Here is a 21,291-nt window from a genome sequence, read left to right as displayed (position 1 = left end):
AGACTTGTAGCCATTTCTGTTACAATTCCTCTCCTACCCCTCTACATCAAACTTCAGGAGGCCACAAACATGTTGTTTGTTTATTTCTCAAATTCCCTGCTTTCTGCCTTGACCTCGTAGCTTTTGAAGATGAACCTAACACTGTCCTGCCCTCACCAGACTCCAGCAGGAGTCCTTGGGGTAATTGGAAACTGGAGCTCTAACGTTTTTTTTAAAAAACCTCTAATTCAAAACAGAAAGCCAACATTGAACCTGAGGGCCACCTGGCCTCATGGCTTAGTACCTTATTTGGTGGCAAATTTACCCTCTGAGCCATCAGGGCATTAAAAATGTCTAGCAACATCACCTTTAGAGTGTATATGCATATATGTGGGCTGATGCCACAAGTTATGGGAGTGCTTGTGTGATATATGGATGTAACCTATATTAGTGTGTATATAGGCACGTGGAGGCTTGTGTAATCTGTAGTTTATGTGGGTGCATTTGCAATATATTGCTGTTCAATGCATATGTTGCATACAACATCAGTACTCCATGCTTCAGAGGAAGTGAAGCTAGTGTGAGCAGCCAGTAAACCCTGACTGTCAGAATGTAGCCACACTGAAGAGTGTTGCCCAATGAATTGGGACCTGTGCCATGAGATAAGTTGATCCAGAGCATAAGGGTTTTGCCAACATTGGAGTCACTGGCAGAAAGTCAATGCTCTAGGGTAACTATCACTCCATAGCTGATTACACATAATGGATTTACTCACAAATAAAAGATGCCTTGTGAACCAGATCTTTGGGTTCTGAGTCCTTCACTGTTCATGACTATGTGTTTGACTTTTATTCCAATAGAATGTCTACACTTTTCTTGCAATTCATTTGGCACCATTCCAAATTTGAAAAGAAACTGTTTCTACTGTGTTTTGGCTCCATACAGTCCCTGAGCTGCTCTTTGCCAGCTGTTTGAGAGCTGTTTGAGTGCTGCTTGAACAAGTTTTCTGTAGTTCAGCTGAAGATTTCATTGAGGTACATAGAATAACAAATTCCCCCAAGATTGTTATTTCTAATCAGAGATACCACTGGATAGCTGGTGAGGGAAATGACGTTTTTCTACAATTCTTGAATGCGGGCATGGGCACAATGTTTGGATTGAATAAAGGGAGCTTTACTCTGTATATAACCCATGCGGGACCTGACCTGGGCATGCTTGATCCAGAATAGCTGGAGCTTTACTCTGTATATAACCTGTGCTGCACCTGACTAGGGAATTGAGAACTTTGTTCTGTAACAGCTTGGAATTACTGCTCTTAACAAGTAATTTTCCAAACAACAAAGTGCTACCATCAGCAGGGGAATTGTTGTGCTTGGAGTCCTTGATGGTGACAGTTGGTGGTGGTTTTCTGTGCCCACATGGAATTGTGTCCACTCGTAGTCCACAGTGAGAAACCATGGACTCCCAGCCCAGTATTTATTGTTCAATTACTTTAATGGGCAGTAAACCATAGCCTGGGGTGAGCAGTGTTCCAATACATGTTCCCATACATGTTCCTGGCAGGTGTGGTAGTGAAATGGAAATTTGCCTTCAGTACATGAAAGGACTAGTGTTTCAATTCTAGATTCTAACATACTTTACCTCAGTGAACACAAACAATGTAGCTGCTTTATCTCTGTGCTAACTCCTATAGACTGTTTGCTGATGAATGATTTTTCACATTGATAGTAATGTCTGCCAAATCTCAACTTGTACAGCAGATGAAATGTTCCAATCACATCATGTTCAAAGCTCAATATTAATTGTGTTTAGTGTTTTCTACTCAAAGTAGCTAATAATATCTGGAAAACAAAAACTGGAGATTCCGGAGGCTGAGTGGGAAAGGATTGAAGTGCGGCTTTCATTTGGCTTCACTGTTTGCTCGTTTCTCTTTACAGGTCATTTTCCAAACAAAGCACTACCATCAGCAGGGACACTGCCGTGGTTACAGGGAATCATCTGTAATATTAACAATCCTTGCTTCCAGCATGCTACACCAGGAGAAACTCCAGGAATTGTGGGGAACTTCAACAAATCTATGTAAGTAGTGATTGAATACAGTCAATACACGCTGAGCTACACAGCCTAAACAGCTCAGAAGACATCTTAATCAAACTGTACAGTGCTCTTGTCAGATTAGAGTTTGATGCTGTGTCCATTTCTGGTCACCAAGTTATAAGAGAGGCATTCCAAGAGCTGGGGGCAGTACAGGAAGGATCGACGAGGTTGATCTCCATTGTCAGGGTCTGAGATATGGGGAAAGACTGGAGACACCTGGGGCTGAATTTTTCATTTGGGGTCAGGATCAAATGCAGATCCCATCCCCACACCATTTCGGGAATAGTCATCTGACACTATTTTTGCAGGATCGGCCAATTAATGGCCAGAGGGGGTGCTTGCCATCCAATTAAGGATGGCAGGCAGGCTCCTGCAGTTTGGAGGGTCAATTGGAGGCCCTGCAGCAATGCCGCATCGACAGCCCCACTGGCCGAGGGGGGAGTTGCTGATTCCTACATAGAGCGCGAGAGAGAGTGCCTCAAGCTGAAGGCACCCTCTGAAGACCAGGTAAAACCATTTAAATTAAAATAGGCCACAGTTGCCTGGCCATGATCGTGGAGGGGAACCCCTCCATTGGACGGCCAGCAGCTACAGCTGTGGCCCGACAGCCAGGACGGATGTGGGGAAGGGGGTCCTTGTGGGATGAAGTGGGCCCTCCCCACAGGCCAGGAGGCCGTCTTGTTTAGCTGGCTGTGATTCACAGGAAAGGGGCCTTAATAGAAGCCTTAACTGGCCTTTATTGGCTACACGCCATTGTGGCCCTGACCTGACCTTTCTTAAAATGGTTCCGGGTCAGAACTGTGCCGGCAAACCAGCACACTGGCCAGCAGTGGGAAATTCTGGGCCTAATTCCATTGGACCTCAAAAAATTTGGCCCTTAAAAGTTTCAGCCTGGAAAGCAGCTGTTTGAGAGGTGATCTTGTTAAAGGTAAGTAAAATTATAAATGAAATGGAAAAGTTTAATCCAGCATATTACCTTAAATCAAAAAGTGTAGAACAAGAGGACACAGCCTCAAACTTATATATTTCGTTATTAAACCAAAAAATTCTTCATACATAGTGATGAATGTGCGGAATCAGCTTCTAGATAGAACAATTAAGGTGAAAACCCTGGAATCATTTAAGAACCACTTGGATTCAGCACGATGGGCCGAATGGCCTCCTGTGATGTAACCATTCGATGATTCTATGAATAAGATTTTTCTGACCAGATGAATATAGATGGGCTGAATGGCCTTCGTCATCTATCATTATTTTCTGATCAGCTTTGGCTGTGTCTGGTCTCATTATTCAGTTTTGCTTTGCAGTTCCTATTTTGGGTCAATAATACATGTCTGTAGCTTATAACTAAGGTTTCAGTTTATGTTGGAATGGAAATTCAGCCGTGTAGAAATGTATGTGATAGAGACCCAGAGTCCCATTGCATTTAGCAGTGGGCATTTATTTCAGGAACTGGTATATTGGGTACTTGCATCAGTGTCAACACTCTCCTTTGCCTTTTCACCATCTTCCTGCTCCTGTTCCTACTCCTCATTCCTCCCCACTCCATCTTGTGCCAACAACGCGCCCCCTGCCCCTCCCGGCAAATACTGATTCCAAATAGCAGAGAACAACAGCATAAATATCCAAGCTGTAGCTGAAATTATCCAGTGCTGCAAGGCTTTAATATCCTCAGAACAGATGCCACTAAAATAAAACCCCCTCGGGAGCTTATTCAGTGAGTTGCTGAGCCATACAGAGTAGGAATGTCCCAAGTTTGATTACTGCTCTGTGCTGAGTTAGCTGTTCTCAAATGGGGGAACATTGGGTCTGTATGATTGGTCTGTCCTCCCCTAATTTTGGGAAGTGGAAATCAGCCAGGATTCTTGTTCCTGATCATCAGGCAAATAAATGTATCGACAAGTGAGAAAAGGATCACTCTAATGTAATGCGGTCCATGTTCAACTAGCAGGTTGACATTCCCTGTCAGTCTTCACCGGGGTGGCATAAGAGAGGTGTCCAGTGCCCCTGAAGTTGTATCCTAATGGCACTGATGGTAAAGGAGGGTAGAATTTTTAAAAAGGGAACCATTCCCTTACTAAATGGCTAAATATCACAGGAAAGAGACTAATTTGTGGCCATTGTGACCTTTTTCACCTTTTAAACATAGAACATGAATGTTTATGGATACAACTTCTCTCCTGTCTTTGTGCAGTGTTTCTCGTTTGTTTTCTGATGCTCAGAAGGTGCTTCATCAGGCCAACCAGGACCGCACTCTACACAGCTTCCATCAACTCATCAGTACACTGAGAAAGCTCAATGAAAACAGCCCTCCATTGTCTGGTATGAGCACCTTGTTATATTGAATCGGTTATTTGATGCAAAAACTTGTTAATTATCCCCCAAATGTTCCAATAAGTTCCTCATCCACAAATGGTATCTGCCGTTCCAATATTGCCTCATTTCTTCTCTGGTAACATACTTGTGGCTTAATTATAAAGTTGCGCAAGTTTAGGCATCAAAATAGAGGAAACAAAAGGGGCCATTGTTTGTTTTAGGGGAACTCCTTTGACTGTGGGGATGTTCTTTCAGTTTCATGTATTGGCTAATTTATTTTGTTCCAGAAATTTTGACCTCCTGGAAAAGAATTGATCTCTTTTGTGTTTGGGGTGGCCTCGGGGTTCACACCCTCTTTGGTCTTGGTGGAGAGGGGGAGCTTGTTCAGCCCTGGGGAAGCACCATGGGAAGGCTGATCCTCCGGGGGGAACGGGGTGGGGGGGAGAAACAAATCTCGCACTGCGGCCTCTCCTCCACGCTTGCAAAGTTCTCGTGACTCGGAAACCGTTCCTTTAGATTGGAAAATTGCGCATGTCACTCCATTATTTAAGAAAAATGAGAGAGGAACACCAGGAAATTATAGACCAGTTAGCCTAACATCGGTAGTGGGAAATTGCTAGAGTCTATAATGTGTAACTGAACACCTTTTAACATTTTCAGCTGATCAGAGAGATCTAACATGGATTGTAAATGTAGGTCGTGCCTGATGAAACTGATTGCAATTTTTGAAGAGGTTATTAATGTAGTTGATGTTGTTTTATTATAGACTTCCAGAAGGCATTTGATAATGTTCCCCATAAGAGACTGTTAGCTGAAGTTGAAGCCCATGGACTTGAAGGCAAATTATTCACCTGCTTAGGAAATTAGCTGAGTGGCAGGAGAAAGAGTAGGGATAATGGGCCTGGTACTCTCTCACTTTTTTTAGTCATTCATGGGATGTGAGCATTGCTGGATAAGCCAGCATTTATTGCTCATCCCTAATTGCCCTAGAGAGGATAGTGGTGAGCCACCTTCCTGAATCACTGCAGTCCATGTGTTGTTGGTACACCAACAGTGCTGTTAGGGAGGTTGGTCCAGGATTTTGACCCAGCAATAGTGAAGGAACGGCGATATAGTTCCAAGTCCAGATGGTGAGTGACTTGGTGGGGAACTTGAATGTGGTGGTGTTGCCATGTATCTGCTACACTTGTCCTTCTAGTTGGAAAAGGTCATGGATTTGGAAGGTGCTGTGGAAGGAGCCTTGGCGAGTTGCTGCAGTGCTTCTTGTAGGGGTACACACTGCTCCCAGTGTGCACCGGTGGTGGAGGGAGTAAATGTTTAAGGTGGTGGATGGGATACCAACCAAGTGGGCTGCTTTGTCGTGGATGGTGCTGAGCTTCTTGAGTGTTGTTGGAGCTACATTCATCCAGGCAAGTTGAGAGTATTCCATCGCACTGCTGACTTGTGCCTTGTAGATGGTGGACAGGCATAAGCAGGTGAGTTCCCAGAATTCCCAGCCACTGACCTGCTCTTATAAGAACATAAGAAATAGGAGCAGGAGTGGGCCATTCAGCCCCTCAAGCCTGCCCCACCACTCAATAAGATCATGGCTGATCTGTCCCAGGCCTCAGCTCCTCTTTCGGGCCCGCTCCGCATAACCCTCGACTCCCCGAGATTTCAAAAATCTATCTACCTCCTCCTTAAATACATTTAGTGACCTAGCCTCCACAACTCTCTGAGGTAGAGAAGTCCAGAGATTCACCACCCTCAGAGAAGAAATTCCTTCGCATCTTAGTTTTAAATGTGTGCCCCCTTATTCTGTAACTATGTCCCCTAGTTCGAGATTCCCCCACCAGTGGAAACATCTTCTCAACATCTACCCTGTCAAGCCCCCTTAAAATCCTATATGTTTCTATAAGATCACCTCTCATTCTTCTAAACTCCAATGAATAAAGGCCTAACCTGTTTAGCCGTTCTTGATAAGACAACCCCTTCATCCCAGGAATCAGCCTAGTGAGCCTTTTCTGAACTGCCTCCAATGCTAGTATATCCTTCCTTAAATACGGGGACCAAAACTGTATGCAGTACTCCAGGTGTGGCCTCACCAACACCCTGTATGGTTGTAACAAGACTTCCCTATTTTTAAACTCTAACCCCCTAGCAATAAAAGCCAAAATTCCATTTGCTTTCCTAATTTCTTGCTGCAACTGCATGCTAACGTTTTGTGTTTCATGTACAAGTTATAGCCACTGTATTTATATGGTTGGTCCACTTAAGTTTCTGGTCAATGGTAACCCCCAGGATATTGATCGTGGGGGATTCAGTGATCGTAATGCCATTGAATGTCAAGGGGAGATGGTTAGATTCTCTCTTATTGGAGATGGTCATTGGCTGGCACTTGTGTGGCATGAATGTCAATTGCCACTTATCAGCCTAAGCCTGAATGTTGTCTAGGTCATGCTGTATGCGGGTATGGACTGAGGAGTTGCGAATTGTGCTGAACATTGTGCAATCATCAGTGAATATCCCCACTTCTGACTTTATGTTGGAGGGAAGGCCATTGATGAAGCAGCTGAAGATGGTTGGGCCTGGGGCACTACCCTGAGGAACTCCTGATGTGATGTCCTGAGGCTGAGATGTTTGGCCTCCAGCAACCACAAGCATCTTCCTTTTGTGCTAGGTATGAATCCAACCAGTGGAGAGTTTTCCCTCTGATTCCCGTTGACCAGTTTTGCGAGGGCAACTTGATGCCACACTTGGTCAATGCTGCCTTAATGTCAAGGGCAGTCACTCTCATCTCACCTTTTGAGTTCAGCTCTTTTGTCCATGTTTGAACCAAGGCTGTAATGAGGTCAGGAGCTGAGTGGCCCTGGTGGAACCCAGAGCGTCACTGAACAGGTTATTGCTAAGCAAGTGCCATTTGATGGCACTGTTGATGACACCTTCCATCGCGTTACTGATGATTGAGAGTAGGCTGATGGGGTGGTAATTGCCCAGGTTGGACTCATCCTGCTTTTTGTGTACAGGACATACCTGCACAATTTTCCACATTGCAGGGTAGATGCCAGTGTTGTAGCTGTACTGGAACAGCTTGGCTAGGGGTGCGGAAAGTTCTGGAGCACAAGTCTTCAGTACTATTGCTGGAATATTGTCAGGGCCCATAGCCTTTGCAGTATCCAGTGCCTTCAGTCGTTTCTTGATATATCTTGATAGGCTGTTCACAGCAACCCGAATACTAGAGGAGTCAATTCCAACAGCACAGAAATCAGAGAGAGGAATATTCGTGCCTTGTCCCTAGGGTACGGAATCTTGTTGGGATATAGATCCTTGGGTAATAGTCACCCTCCCGCACCATGAGGAAGTGATTCCTTTTCATTTTTGGGCCTAGACTTTAACACAATCTGACCATTGTGAGCATTACAGCCGAACCTAATACTGGAGGGCATTGGAACCACTTGTGGGGGAGGTGAAATCTGTACAAACCGGGTGGGTTGCACCTCAACAGGACTGGGACCAATATCCTCACAGGAGGTTCTGCTACTGTCCCCAACTGACATCTACTTTCCAGCAGAGGTCACTGGATAGACATTGCAAGAAAGAATCTGGTTTGATATTTTTCCAGGTGAGATGATCACCCGCAACCCCCCCCCCCCACTACCAACTACCACCCCCGCAATGATTTAATAGCAAGATGATCCAATTCAGGATGGCAGGCAGGCTCTCAAAGCTGGAGGGCCAGGAAAATGTCCTCAGCAGCTGAACCACCATTGTGCAGGGGGAGCCTGTCCACGGGATGGCCTGCAGCCACAGCCAAGCAAGCAGAAGGAAGGCCTCAAAGCCTGCCTGGAGCACTGGCACCTTGGTTTGCCACCTGGAGGCTGCCTTCAGGCAGCTGGCCTAGTCCCTGATGCCTGTTAATTGGTCTTAAGTTGCCATTTACCTACCTCAATTGGCTACCTGCCACTTGTTGGTGAGTAGTCCTTCACCACCTATCCCACCTCCAGGAAAATAGCCTGGGGGTCAGGATGGTGCCAGCAAACTGGCTCGCCATCCAGGGATGAGGATTTTTGCCACCTCCAAATGGGGGTGAAAATTCAGCCTATGGAGTTTTATATAATGTCAGCCGTGGCTCAGTGAAAGTCACTTGCCTCAGTCAGCAGCCCTACAGAAATCACAACACATCATCAACCAGGGAAAGCCACCGATTGGTGAGTAGCTGGTAAGTGTTTCTAGATAACAGTCAAGAAAATAAAGGCCTGGCAGGGAACCTCACCTCCCTGAAATGCACATCTTGTGCAATTTGGGAAATCCTGGACACTCCTTGTGGTCTGGATGACAACATGTTCAGGAAGTGTTGCCAGCTAGAGCAGCTCGAGCACTGGGTTTCGGAGCTTGAGCGGTGGCTGGAGTCATGACGGGCCATCGTGAGACAGGGAGCTTCGTGGATAACACGTTTCTGGAGGTGGTCATCCCACAGTTTAAAAATGTGCAGGCAGACAGGGTATGGGTAACCGCCAGAAGGGGAAGGAAGACCAGGCCTGCAGGTCAGGGATCCCATAAGGGCATCTCACTCTCCAACCAATATTCAGTTCAAAGTGATGATTCCTCTGGGGAGGGCAGGCAGAGCCAAATTCAAGGCTCCATGGGTGGCTCAGCTGCATGGGGGGTGGGGCAGGGAGGAAGAAAAGTGGGACTGCAAAACTGGTAGGGGATTCAGTAGGAGAACAGACGGGCACTTCTGCGGCCACAGACATGACCCCAGGATGATATGCTGCCCCCCTGGTGCCAGGACCATAGATGTCACTGGCTGCAAGACATTCTGAGGGATGGGGTGAACAGCCAGAGGTCATGGTCCATATTGGTACCAATGACATAGGCAGAAAGAGGGATGAGGTTCTGAAGGCAGAGTTTGGGGAGCTAGGAGAGAGATTGAAAAGCAGCACCTCAAAAGGTAGTAATCTCCAGATTACTTCCTCTGCCACGTGCCAGTGAGTACGGAAATAGGAAGATAGAGATGAATACGTGGCTGGAGAGATGATGCAGGATGGAAGGCTTTAGATTTCTGAGGCATTGGAACCACTCGTGGGGGAGGTGAAATCTGTACAAGCCAGGTGGGTTGCACCTCAACAGGACTGGAACCAATATCCTCACAGGAGGTTTTGCTAGTACTGTTGGGAAGGGTTTAAACCAGCTTGGCAGGGGTTGAAAACTGGAGAGTAGATTCAGAAGGGAGAGAAGGAAAGTTTGGCAGTGCTAAATGGTATATACTTCAATGCAATAAGTCTAGGGAATAAGGCAGATGAGCTGAGAGCACAGATTGACATGTGAGATTATAATAATATTGCTATTACTGAGACATGGCTGAAAGGAGGGCAGGAATGGCAGCTCAACATTCAGACGCGATAGAGAAGGGCATAAAAAAGAGGGGGTGGGGTGCAATAATAGCTTTGAGAAGGGATGATATGGTTGAAGGATCATCAAATAAGGCCATGTGGGTTGAACGAAAAAACAGAAAAGGGGCAATCACACAGCTGGGAGTGTACTATAGACCCCCAAACAGAGGGAGATAGAAAGACAAATACAAAGGAAAATCTCTGAGAAGTGCAAAAACAATAGGGCAGTAAGAGTGGGGGATTTCAACTATCCTGATGGTAATTGGGATAGAATTAGTGTGAAAGGCACAGAGGGAGGAGAATTCTTTAAAATACATTCAGGAGAATTTTTTTAGCCAGTACGTAGCAAGCCCAACAAGAAAGGGGGTGGTACGAGACTTAGTTTTAGGGAATGAAGTTGGGCAGGTGGAAGAGGTATCAGTTGGGGAGCACTTTGGTGGTAGTGATCATAATTCAGTTAGATTTAGTGTAGTTATGGAAAAGGACAGAGATAGACCAGGAATAAAAGTTCTCAACTGGCGAAAATGTAATTTCACTAAGCTGAGATGTGATTTAGCTAAAGTGGACTGGAAACAGTTACTTGAAGGTAAATCAGTGCCAGATCAGTGGGAGGCATTCAAGGAAGAGATACTGAGGGTTCAGAGCAAGTAAATTCCCTTAGAGAAAAAGGGTGCGATTAACAAATCCAGAGCTCCCTGGATATCAAGGGCTTAAAACAGAGGAAAAAGGAAAGTTTATGACAGACACCAAGAGCTCAATACTGCAGAAACTAGGAGTATAAAAATTGTAGGGGTGAAATTAAAAAGGAAATTAGGAAAGCAAAAAGAGGGTATGAAAAAATATTGGCAAGTAAAATCAAAGAACCCCCAATTTTTTTTTAATAAAAACATAATGAGCAAGAGGATAATTAAAGAAAGAGTAGGGCCTGTTAGGGACCAAAGGGTAACCTGTGTGTGGAGGCAGAGGATATTGGCATGGCTCTGAATGGATACTTTCCATCTGTTTTCACCAAAGACACAGACAATACAAACACTGCAATCAGGGAGGAAGACTGTGAAATATTAGATTAAATTAACAGTGAAAGAGGATGTATTAAGGGGTTTAAAACCTTTGAAAGTGGATAATCCCCAGGCCCAAACAAAATGTATCCTTAGCTGTTAAAGGACGCAAGAGAAGCAATAGCAGAGGCTATGACCATCATTTTCCAATCCTCTCTGGCTATCGGCATGATGCCAGAGGGCTGGACGACTAATAACATTGTACCCTTGTTTAAAAAAGGAGAAAGGGATAAACCAAATAATTACAGGCCAGTCAGCCTAACCTCAGTGGTGGGAAAATAATTGGAAAAATTTTGAGGGAGAGGATAAATCTTCATTTAGAAAGACATGAATTAAACAAAAACAGTCAGCACGGATTTGTTAAGGGAAGATCGTGTCTGACAAACATGATTGAATTTTTTTGAGGAAACAAGGAGGGTCGTTGAGGGTAGTGCATTTGATGTAGACTATATGGATTTTAGCAAAGTTTTTGAGAATGCACCACACAGCAGACTGGTCATCAAAGTAAAAGCCCATGGGATCCAAGGCAAAGTGGCAAGTTGGATCCAAAATTGGCTCAGAGGCAGGAAGCAAGGGTAATGGTCAAAGGGTGTTTTTGTGGATATGGGCATTGCTAGCAAGGCCAGCATTTGTTGCTCATCCCTAACTGCCCTTGACAAATGAGTGGCAGGTCCGGAGTCACATGTAGGCCAGACCAGGTAAAGGCAGCAGATTTCCTTCCCCAAAGGACATTAGTGAAGCAGATGGATTTTTACGACAATCGATGATGGTGTCATGACACCACTCCTGAAACTAGCTTTCAATTCCAGATTTAAAAAAAAAAATTAATTAATTGAATTTAAATTCCACCAGCTGCCATGGTGGGATTTGAACCAGTGTCTCCAAGGCATTAGCCCAGACCTCCGAATTACTAGTTGTATGACATGACCACTGCGCCACTGTCTACTGTCTCTGCAAGGCTCTGTATTAGGTACCTTTTTGTGGTATATATAATGATTTGGATTTGAATGTAAGGTTATGATTAAAAATTGGTCAAGCAGTTGATGAGAAAGAAGAAAGCTGTATACTGCAGGAAGATATCATGAGGAAGATAGGGAAATATAGGGACAGGTGGGGATGTTTGGTAGGAATATGGGATTAGTGTAGGATTAGTATAAATGGGTGGTTGATGTTCGGCACAGACTCGGTGGGCCGAAGGGCCTGTTTCAGTGCTGTATCTCTAATCTAATCTAATCTAAATGGGCAGAATAGTGGCAAATGGAGTTCAATCCAGAGAAATGTAAGGTAATGCATTTGGGGAAGGCTAACAAGGCAGAAGAATACAGAATAAAGGGCAGGATACTGAGAAGTGTAGAGGAACAGAGTCATAGAGGGATCTTGAAGTGCATGTCCACAGATTCATGAATGTAGTAGGCATAAAGGTGGTTAAGAAGCATCGGGGATACTTGCCCTTATTAGCCGATGCATAGAATATAACAGCTGGGAGGTTATGCCGGGACTGTATAAAACACTAGTTAGGCCACAGCTGTAGTACTGCGTGCAGTTCTGGTCACTGCACTGTAGAAAAGATGTGATTGCACTACAGAGGGTGCAGGAGAGGGTACAGAGGAGATTTATGAGGATGTTGCCTGGACTGGAGAATTTTAGTTATGAGGAAAGATTGGATAGGCTGGGGTTGTTTTCTTTGGAGCAGAGGAGGCTGAAGGGAGACCTAATTGAAGAGTATAAAATTATGGAGGGGTCTAGATAGAGTGGATAGGAAGGCCTTATTCCCCTTGCTTGAGAGGTCCATAACCAGGGTGCATACATTTAGGTTAAGAGGTAGGAGATTTAGAGGGGATTTGAGGGGAAATTTTGTCACCCAGAGGGTGATGGAGATCTGGAACTCACTGCCTGAAAGGATGGTCGAGGTGGAAACCCTCATAACATTTAAAAAGTACCTGGAAATGCACTTGAACTGCCATAACTTACAAGGCTATGGACCAAGAGCTGGAAACTGGGATTAGGCTGGATGGCTACTTGTGAACTGGCACGGAAATGATGGGTCAAATGGCCTTTTTCCCTGCTGTAAAGTACTATTTTTAGGAATCAAGGCTAACGTTCTACTGCAGTACTGAAGGAGTGCTGCACTACTGGAAGTGCCCTCTTCCAGATGAGTTGTTAAACCATGGCCCGGCCTGCCTTGTCAGGTGGATGTAAAATATCCCATGGCACTATTTCAAGAGCAGCAGGGGAGTTCTCCTGGTGTCCTGGGAGCTTTTGTGTGGAATTTGGCCACCACGTTTCCCTACATTCAACAGTGACTACACTTCAAAAGTACTTAATTGGCTGTGAAACACTTTAGGGCATCTCAAGGTCATAATAGGCATGGGATAAATGCAAGTCTTCTTTCTTGATTCACAGAAGGCTGGATTATTAGAGAAATGGGTATGGAATTTTGTGGACCCAATTCATGACACTCTAAATTTACAGGTCATTAGATTTAATGTCTTCCATGGCAGCTATTGCAGACACCACCCCCATCAATCTAGACTCAGCAGAAGCTACAGAATGTCTTGACAATTTCCTCCAAAAAAGAAAATCATTCTACAATTATGCACAAAAGCACTGGGAAAGAGAACAGTGGGAGCATGTCATCTGAATAATAAGTGATCCTCAGGATCTTTCACAAGAGCCACCAACAATTTTTTTTAAAATAAATTATTTCTAAGAAAATTCTACATTTTGTATGGCTCAATAACGTTCTCAAAGTTCCACTTTTTATTATTCCTAACTGTCGTGCTGTAGTTTTACATTAAGACTGACAGTGAGAGAAATTATGCAAAATATACTAACAATTGAGGAGACCACCATTTTAACTAATCTGCAATGACAGAAGCTAAACGAAGCTGTGTTTTCCTGTCCCATGATATCCTGTTGCATCATTTCACTTATTCAGTGGCTGCGTTGAACAAAAGAAGTGTTTAATTGGTCGCTAAACTTGCTGGCGCAGAATTGCTGCAATGTTTTTAACAGACCAAGTTACTGCACTTCAAGATAGTTCATTTGTAATAATTCATTAGCTCTTTCAGAAAGTACTTAGAGTGTTATGACATGATATGGCGCTACACAAATGCAAGTACGCTATAAATAACATTACACAATGATCAACACGGATGAGAGGAAAGACTGAGGGAGGAAGAGAGTTCCACTATATTTGAAGTGTTGAGAAAGAACTATAGAGAATAGGAGACAATACAATGAGTCTGTTTTAACAGTGAATTTGCAGTGAGTGTGTACAATGGGGTATTTGGAACTCACAAGGAACAAGAGAAGGAAGTTCAGAGAAGCACTTACCGTAGAACTAATGATAAAAAGGAGAATGAAAAGTTGCTACTGACATTATGTAGGTGAAGGGTGCAGAACATAATTACCAAGGTCGTATAAAGCACTGGTGCTTCAATATGCAGTCCCATCCAGTCTCATGATGCAGATTTGGCCAGAATTTCTCACATAATTCTTCATTTCAAGTTAAAGTGGGAATCAAAAACCCAACACAGACTTTCCTTCTGTTTCTGTTATACCAGGTTAAATAACCCAACAGAATTAACCTGTTACCTGACTGTCGGGATCACACATCAACCAATCTATTCCTGTCTCATATCCATTGAAATGAGCATCCAGTTCAACCCAATTTTACCACATGATGCCTCTGCTGCTCAGGATATCCATTTACTAACAAGCAGTCAATGGAGCTTTGAACACTATTAAGATCCTTTGCCTGTGGCACTGCAGTGTTTGAGTCTCTGATAAAGTCCTGGGATGTGGTCAATTCAAAGTCCACTCCCATGCCACACAGCCCTCTCGTTTCCATTTCCCTTCAAGAAAATGTTCTGAGATCTAGAATGGTGAAGCAGTTAAGTGATGGACACCAAGTACCTAAGGCAAGACCAGGGGCTATGTGGGCATCCAAGCATAGGAACATAGCAACAGGAGTAGACCATCTATCCCCTCAAGCCTGTTCCACCATTCAATGAGATTGTGGCTGATCTGCAACCTAACTCCATAAACCCACCTTTGCCCCTTATCCCTTAAAACTTTGGATAACAACAATCGATCAATCTCAGATTAGAAATTTACAATTGATCTAGCATCAATTATTGTTTGCAGAAGACAGCTGCAAATTTCTATTACTCTTTCAGCTGGATTTTTTTTAGTCCGTGCAGAATACAGCGGCCGTCCTGCACGTGACCCAAGTGGCCCCAACACGTGATTGTGGCGGGTAGTCACTTACCATAATGACAGCTACTGCCTACAGCACCCTCCACCCCCCACAATCACATAGCAGGGGCAGCATTGGCAACACTGTAAATGGAATCACCTGATGCAGGAGCGGGTGTTGGCGCCATCTTTAAAAGGCTGCCAGCCCTGCAAACAATGTATCCAAATTCAGAGTTGCCCCCTTCCCCTCTTCCATAAAATAATGCAGAGTTGACATCTTCTTCCCCCTTAACCATGCACACAATGCAGAGTTGACCCCTTCCCTGCCTCAGTGGCACCAGCTTCTCATGGACGTGAAAGCGAAGGTGCGCGAGTACCGCACATTGAACTCAAGATTGGAAACTGTTAGTAGGATTGCGGCGAACTACATTCAAATGGATGCAAGAGATACTTACCATATTTAAAGTCGGATTCCACTCCCAAGTGGCGGAGGTGCTGCCACAGAACCTCACCACCCCCAGGAAGATGGAACCTGCAATCCCAACGTCAGGCTCCGTGACTGCCGCTCCAATTCTCCAGCCACAACCCCCCCCCCATCCCCAACCCCCGGCACCACAAAACCCGCCTTCAGGAGGAGAACAAGATCCAGCCCTTTGTGTGTAGAAATGTTTCCTAATTTCACTCCTGAAAGGTCTGGCTCTAATTTTTAGACTATGCCCCCTGATGCTGGACTCCCCAGCTAGCAGAAATAATTTTGATCTGTTTCCTTAGTATCTTGAAACCTTCGATCAAATCACTCATTAACTGTATAAATTCCAAGGAATACAACCTTGGTTAGTGTGATCTCTCCCTGTAATTTAACCCTTGGAGTCCAGCTATCATTCTGGTAAACCTGTGCTGCACTCCCAAGGCGTGGTACCCAGAACTGCTCAAAGTACTCCAAGTGTGGTCTAACCAAGGCTTTGTATAGCTGAAGCATGACTTCTACCTCCTTGTATTCTATTCCTCGAGATATAAAAGCCAGCATTCTATTAGTCTTTTTGAGTATTTTCTGTACCTGTTTACAACATTTTAATGATTTATGTACCTGGAGCCCCCACACCTCCTTGGACCGCCACTGTTTCTGGCTTTACACCATTTAGGTCCAAATATGTATCTACAATGAAATCCATTTGCCACAGTTTTGCCCATTCATTTAATCTATCAATGTCTCTAATTTTACACTTCAATCAACACTGCTTACAATGCCACCAATCTTAGTGTCAACGGCAAATTTGAATAGGTGGCTTTCTATCCCATCATCTAAGTCGCTAACAAATTCAGTGAACAGTTGAGACCGCAACACAGATCCTTGCGGTACACCACTAGCCACCTCCTGCCAAGCTAGGACTAGCCGCACCCGTAAACAAGCTGTTCCAGTACAGCTACAACACTGACATCTACCAAACAATGTGGAAAATTGCCCAGCTATGTCCTCGCCACAAAAAGCAGGACAAATGCAATCCAGCCAATTACCGCCCCATCAGTCTACTCTCAATCATCAGCACTGTTGTGACACCTTTCGTCACTTTTCCATCAAGTGGCACTTACTCAGCAACAAGCTGCTAACCAATCATCAGTTTGAGTTACTTTTCCTTCAAGACAGTCCTTAAAGCCTACCTCTTATCCTAATATCTCCTTTTGTGGCTTGGTGTCATATTTTGTTAATGCTTCTGTGAAATGCCTTGGGACATTTACTGCTTTAAAGGTGCTATATAAATGGAAGTCATTGTTGTTGGTGTACCTCATGGTACACCAGCTGGTGGTGGTTCAATTCATGGTGTTGGTCTGCTGTTGGTAGTGTAGTGGGTTGTGCTGGTGTACCTGGTTTATTCTGTGTTGTGATGTACCTATGTTGCATTGTGTCACCATGTGTGGTATTTCTGTTATTCATTTAGCCAGAGTCGATATCTGCTGCAGAAATTTAATTGTGCAATTCTCCCAAACGGTCCTAAACACATTTCAATTTACTGTTCTGCACTTAAGATTCAAAGAAAACAGCAGAAAACTATAACAGCCTGTCTGCTGAGGGAAGGGGAGAGAGAGCGAGGAAGAGAATGTCAGCTTTCTTTTTCATTTTTGAAATTCTTTTTCCTTTTTTTCCCCTCCATTTCTGAACTTGCTGTCCCTTACTATGATGGGGGTTCCATAGGCACTGACCACATGCTTATAGCTCACAGTAATTGTTCATGCTGAAGTCTGGACAGTGAGGTGCAGCTAGTTGACTGGTTAGTAGTTGAAATACGAAGGGCAGAGCAGCTGATCTGTCCACACAGGCCCTTCAGTAATTGTCACTTGAGTGGACACCCTGGCTGGATTTTCTTCCTCTGCTGAACTAGTTAATCCTGGTTGAAGTAATTGTACCTTTGAAAAGTGGCAGTGATGGAGAACAGGGATACAAAATGGTCAATAGTGTGATTGTAAAATGGACAATGATTGATGGTGGGTGATCTGCGCACAGAAACTCACCTTCATCTCTGTCTTCAAAACAAAACGTGAAATGGTGAAAACTGAAAGTGTTGGGTATTCTCACTGCAATGCCATGAGTACAGAAATTCATCTACTCCTCTTAACTCAAAGTTGCTTAATTTGCATTATCTCTTGATTGGAATTGAAAACACACAACAAAAAAGTCTCCTGTGCTGTTTTATTTAAAATGCTTAATTTTAACTGTTAGGTAATTCAGTCTTTGGTCAAGCAAATCTAAACAACAAATTTAACAAGAATAGATTTGCATTTTATTGTGTGGTAGTGCAGTTTAAATGCAATTCCATGTGGGTATAGATTAGGATTGGCCCCATCTGGTATTGGACTGAACAATCTTTTTTTTTCAACTGGTTGTCTGGAAATTTTTAGAATGTAAATTGGAAACAATGTCTCTGATTTTTAAAATAGCAAATCATTTCTTCCACTTGTGTCCCATGATGTGGAGGCATTAATTATTGATCATGTCGGTGAGATTTTCAATGAATTTTCATGAGCAGCAAAGCAAACGTGAGAATTCAAACCCTGATCTCAGTCTCTGCCTGAGTTAGTCCCTGTCCTGTTTCGAACTTGGGAAATGGAGGCAACTTTGGCATAGAACATATTTAACCCTTCAGGTGCTGGGTGCTGTTTCCTTTTTTATTTTCTTGCCTTTTTTCCGCTTACTTCCTCTCTTTCCTCCTTTCCATCCTTCCTGCTTTATCTTCTTTCATCTACTTCGTTCCTCTTTCCTTTTCTCTCCTCTACCTTCCTGCTTCCTCTCCTCCTCCCCTTCCTCTCATCCTTTCTCTCTTCCTCCCTTCCTATCTCTCCTCCTCCCTGCAGTATCTGACCAAATATATCCAAGAGCCCTAACAAAACGGCAGTCAATAAGAGTCAAATAAAAACCCTCCAATGGTTGGAATCCTACCTGACACAATGGGAATTAATTGTTGTAGTCTCAGGACATTGCCAAAGAGTTCCTCAAGAAAGCATCCTCAGCTCAAGCATCTCAGTTGTTTCATTAATTTGACTTTGTCATAAGATCAGGAGTGGGGCTCTTCATTGATTCTACAGTTTCAGCTGCATTCACAATTGCTCCCATAATGTAATAGCTCTGGCAACAGCAGTAATTGTACAACCATGCAGCCTTGGGCTGATAAATGGCAGTAACATTTGTACCAGGCAGTGCTCATTTCCAACAAGAGAAAACCCAACCTTCCCGCACTAACCTTCAAAAGCATCGCCATTGCCGAGTCTCCTATTAATACCTATTGTAGGTGGGTGGCACCATTGACCAGGAGCTTAACTAGATCAACCATATGAACATCTTGGTTACAAGCAGGACAACAGCTGAGCACCATGTGACCATTTGTTCACCACCTGACCATCTCGAGGCCTCCTAATCATCACATTACTCATCAAATCAGGGTCTTGTCTACATTCGGTCGGATAGGTGCAGCCACAGCAACACTCAAGAAGCTCAACGTCATTCAGGAGTGAGAAATTTGCTTAATGTCATATCTTTGCCACTTGACTCTATACTTTCCTCCATCACTGGCACTGTAGTGGCAGTGAGTACCATCTACCTAATACACTGCAGTTGTAATTGCTTATCACTGAGAAAAGCAAGCGAAGCATTTCTGTGGGATCATCGTCACCTCCAAATTACCCTTCCAAGTCATGTACCATCTTCATGTGAACACTCACATCGCTGGGCCTATGGCTGGAATTCTACGCCACCCCAGTGAGCCAGGTGGGGGGTGCGGTGGCGGGGGTTGGCATAAAATTGAGCGGGAGGCTCAGGAGGCCTTCCTGACCCGCCTCCGCCCCACTTTGCGTGGGCTGGGGGTAGGGGACGGGGTGGGGTGGCAGGAAACGGACTGCCTGCCACAGGCCAGTCAAGGCCCTTAAGTGGCCTCTTAACGGCCACTCAAGGGCCTTCGCCCGCATCCACGGGGACTTTACCCATGGCAAGCGGGCGTCTGGGAGACGTGAAAGTCCACCCAGTGAAAGCTGGCGGCCTCTCAGAGCCTCGGGGGTGGGCCCTGACAAACAGGCACAGGGTGCCCGATTTAGGGATGTCCCTGCTTCCCCAACCACCCCCAGGACCCGAAACGCTCCCCCTTTCTTCCCCCCCCCACAACCACCCTTGCCTCGCCGGGGCACGACCAATGACTCTGGCGAGGCAACCCTAACTTACCTGTAGTCCTGGCTCCATGTTCTCTGCTGGGCTGCAGTCCCAGCAGTGGCCACTGCTCCCGGTGGCACCGCTGGGACTAAAAGCTGCCGGCCCGATGATTGGCCAGCAGCTCAATGAGGCGGGACTTCCTCCCTCAAGCAGGTGGAAGTCCCGCCTCAGAACACTTAAAGTCCGGGGACCCATAAAATGCGGTGGCCAGCTCCCGTCTGCCTGACGTAAAATACAGCCATAGGTCTCTACTTTGTAGGAGCATCACCACTCGAGGAGGCTAAAAATCACCACCTCAGGCTGGGCAGTAAATACCACTTTGCCAATGTTACCACACCACCCCTCACCCAATCCAGAGAACAAACTTGAAAATAAATAAATTTGAAGACTGGATTAGTGTTGTTTTCAGGCCAGTGATCCCAACACACAGCTGGTGACACTTCTGAAATAAACTTCCCGTATTCACTAAGTGGCTCTAATGTAGCTCTAAATCCATATAGAAGTAGCTTTTAACTCTGCCACTGCCTGCTTTAACCAGTGGAGCCACGCAAGATGTTTGAAAGGCTTGTAAAAGTGGCAGTGGATGCAAGGAGCACTAGAAATTACTAACAAAATATATTTTTTCTCCGACACCCATCTTGGAATTTGTTCCATAGGAGCCTGTCGATCCGGTTCCCCGGCACTGTACTGTGTATCTTAAGCAGTTAAGCTGATTTGAAAGTAGATATGTACCATAATGAATAAAGCTCAACTGTTCATTGTGAGTTATTCTAAACCACCAGAGGGAGGGGGGAGATGAGGGCCTCATGTAAATAGTCACCGAGAAGCCCTTCCTAACTTCAGTCAGACAATGATAGCTATCCCAAGTCCTGTAATGGCTAAAAACATCATTTATTACTATACAGCTACTGGAGTATTGGGTGAATTTTACCGTGAGCTTTGGGACCCCGAGGTTGGGGTGGAAAGTGGGTCCCGAGATCACAGCTTACCAGCAGTGGGACCAGCTCGGTGATTTTACAACAGTTGGCCTCCAATTAAGGACATGGGGAGAGGTGGATGCCGCGGCAGGCAGGCAGGCTGGATACCTCTGGGCATCTCCAGGTAAGTAAATAAAAACTGAAAAATTGAGGGTGCCGAGGGTCAAAGGGGAAACCCCTCCGGGTACATCGTTGGGGCCGTGGGGGCTGCCTTCCCTGCCTGCAGCCCCCTCTTTGGGCATGAAACCTTTGGCTCCAATGGCTCTCCAGGAAGGCCACCTCCATTAAGCTGGCAGCCTCCCCGCAGTGGGGTGGGGGGGGGGGGGGGGTTGGAAGGGGGTGGGGTCGCCCGCTGTCAGCAAAATGCTGGCGACTCAGTAAAATGGCCCTTAATAGGGCATTTATGTATGCAAATTTGCTGCCTGCCTCCTTGGAGTGGGCAGCCGATCCACCTCACCGCACACTGCTTGGAAAATCCCTCGGCTGCCGGACTTACTCAGGGTGCTGTCCCAACATGGATCCCCGCTATTTTACTGTCAGCTCTGCTTCCGGTCCTATCACCTGGGCGCCAGTAAAACTCTGCCCAATGCGTCAGTAAT

The 21,291-nt window shown here is 45.1% G+C and overlaps 1 protein-coding gene across 2 annotated transcripts in view; it reads left to right on the top strand.

The window, feature by feature from the left end:
* LOC137351730 (phospholipid-transporting ATPase ABCA1-like) overlaps positions 1-21,291 on the top strand; it is a 162,285-nt gene that overhangs the window by 27,726 nt on the left and 113,268 nt on the right. For both annotated transcript variants that reach the window (XM_068016475.1, XM_068016474.1), the window contains exons 4-5: positions 1,917-2,058; positions 4,271-4,398. In XM_068016475.1, coding sequence (XP_067872576.1) covers positions 1,917-2,058; positions 4,271-4,398 — 270 coding nt within the window. The remainder of the gene's footprint in view (positions 1-1,916; positions 2,059-4,270; positions 4,399-21,291) is intronic.

The sequence above is a fragment of the Heterodontus francisci genome, chromosome 36, assembly GCF_036365525.1.
Source record: "Heterodontus francisci isolate sHetFra1 chromosome 36, sHetFra1.hap1, whole genome shotgun sequence".
Classification (NCBI taxonomy): Eukaryota; Metazoa; Chordata; class Chondrichthyes; order Heterodontiformes; family Heterodontidae; genus Heterodontus; species Heterodontus francisci.
This window is presented reverse-complemented; position numbering and strand designations above follow the sequence as displayed.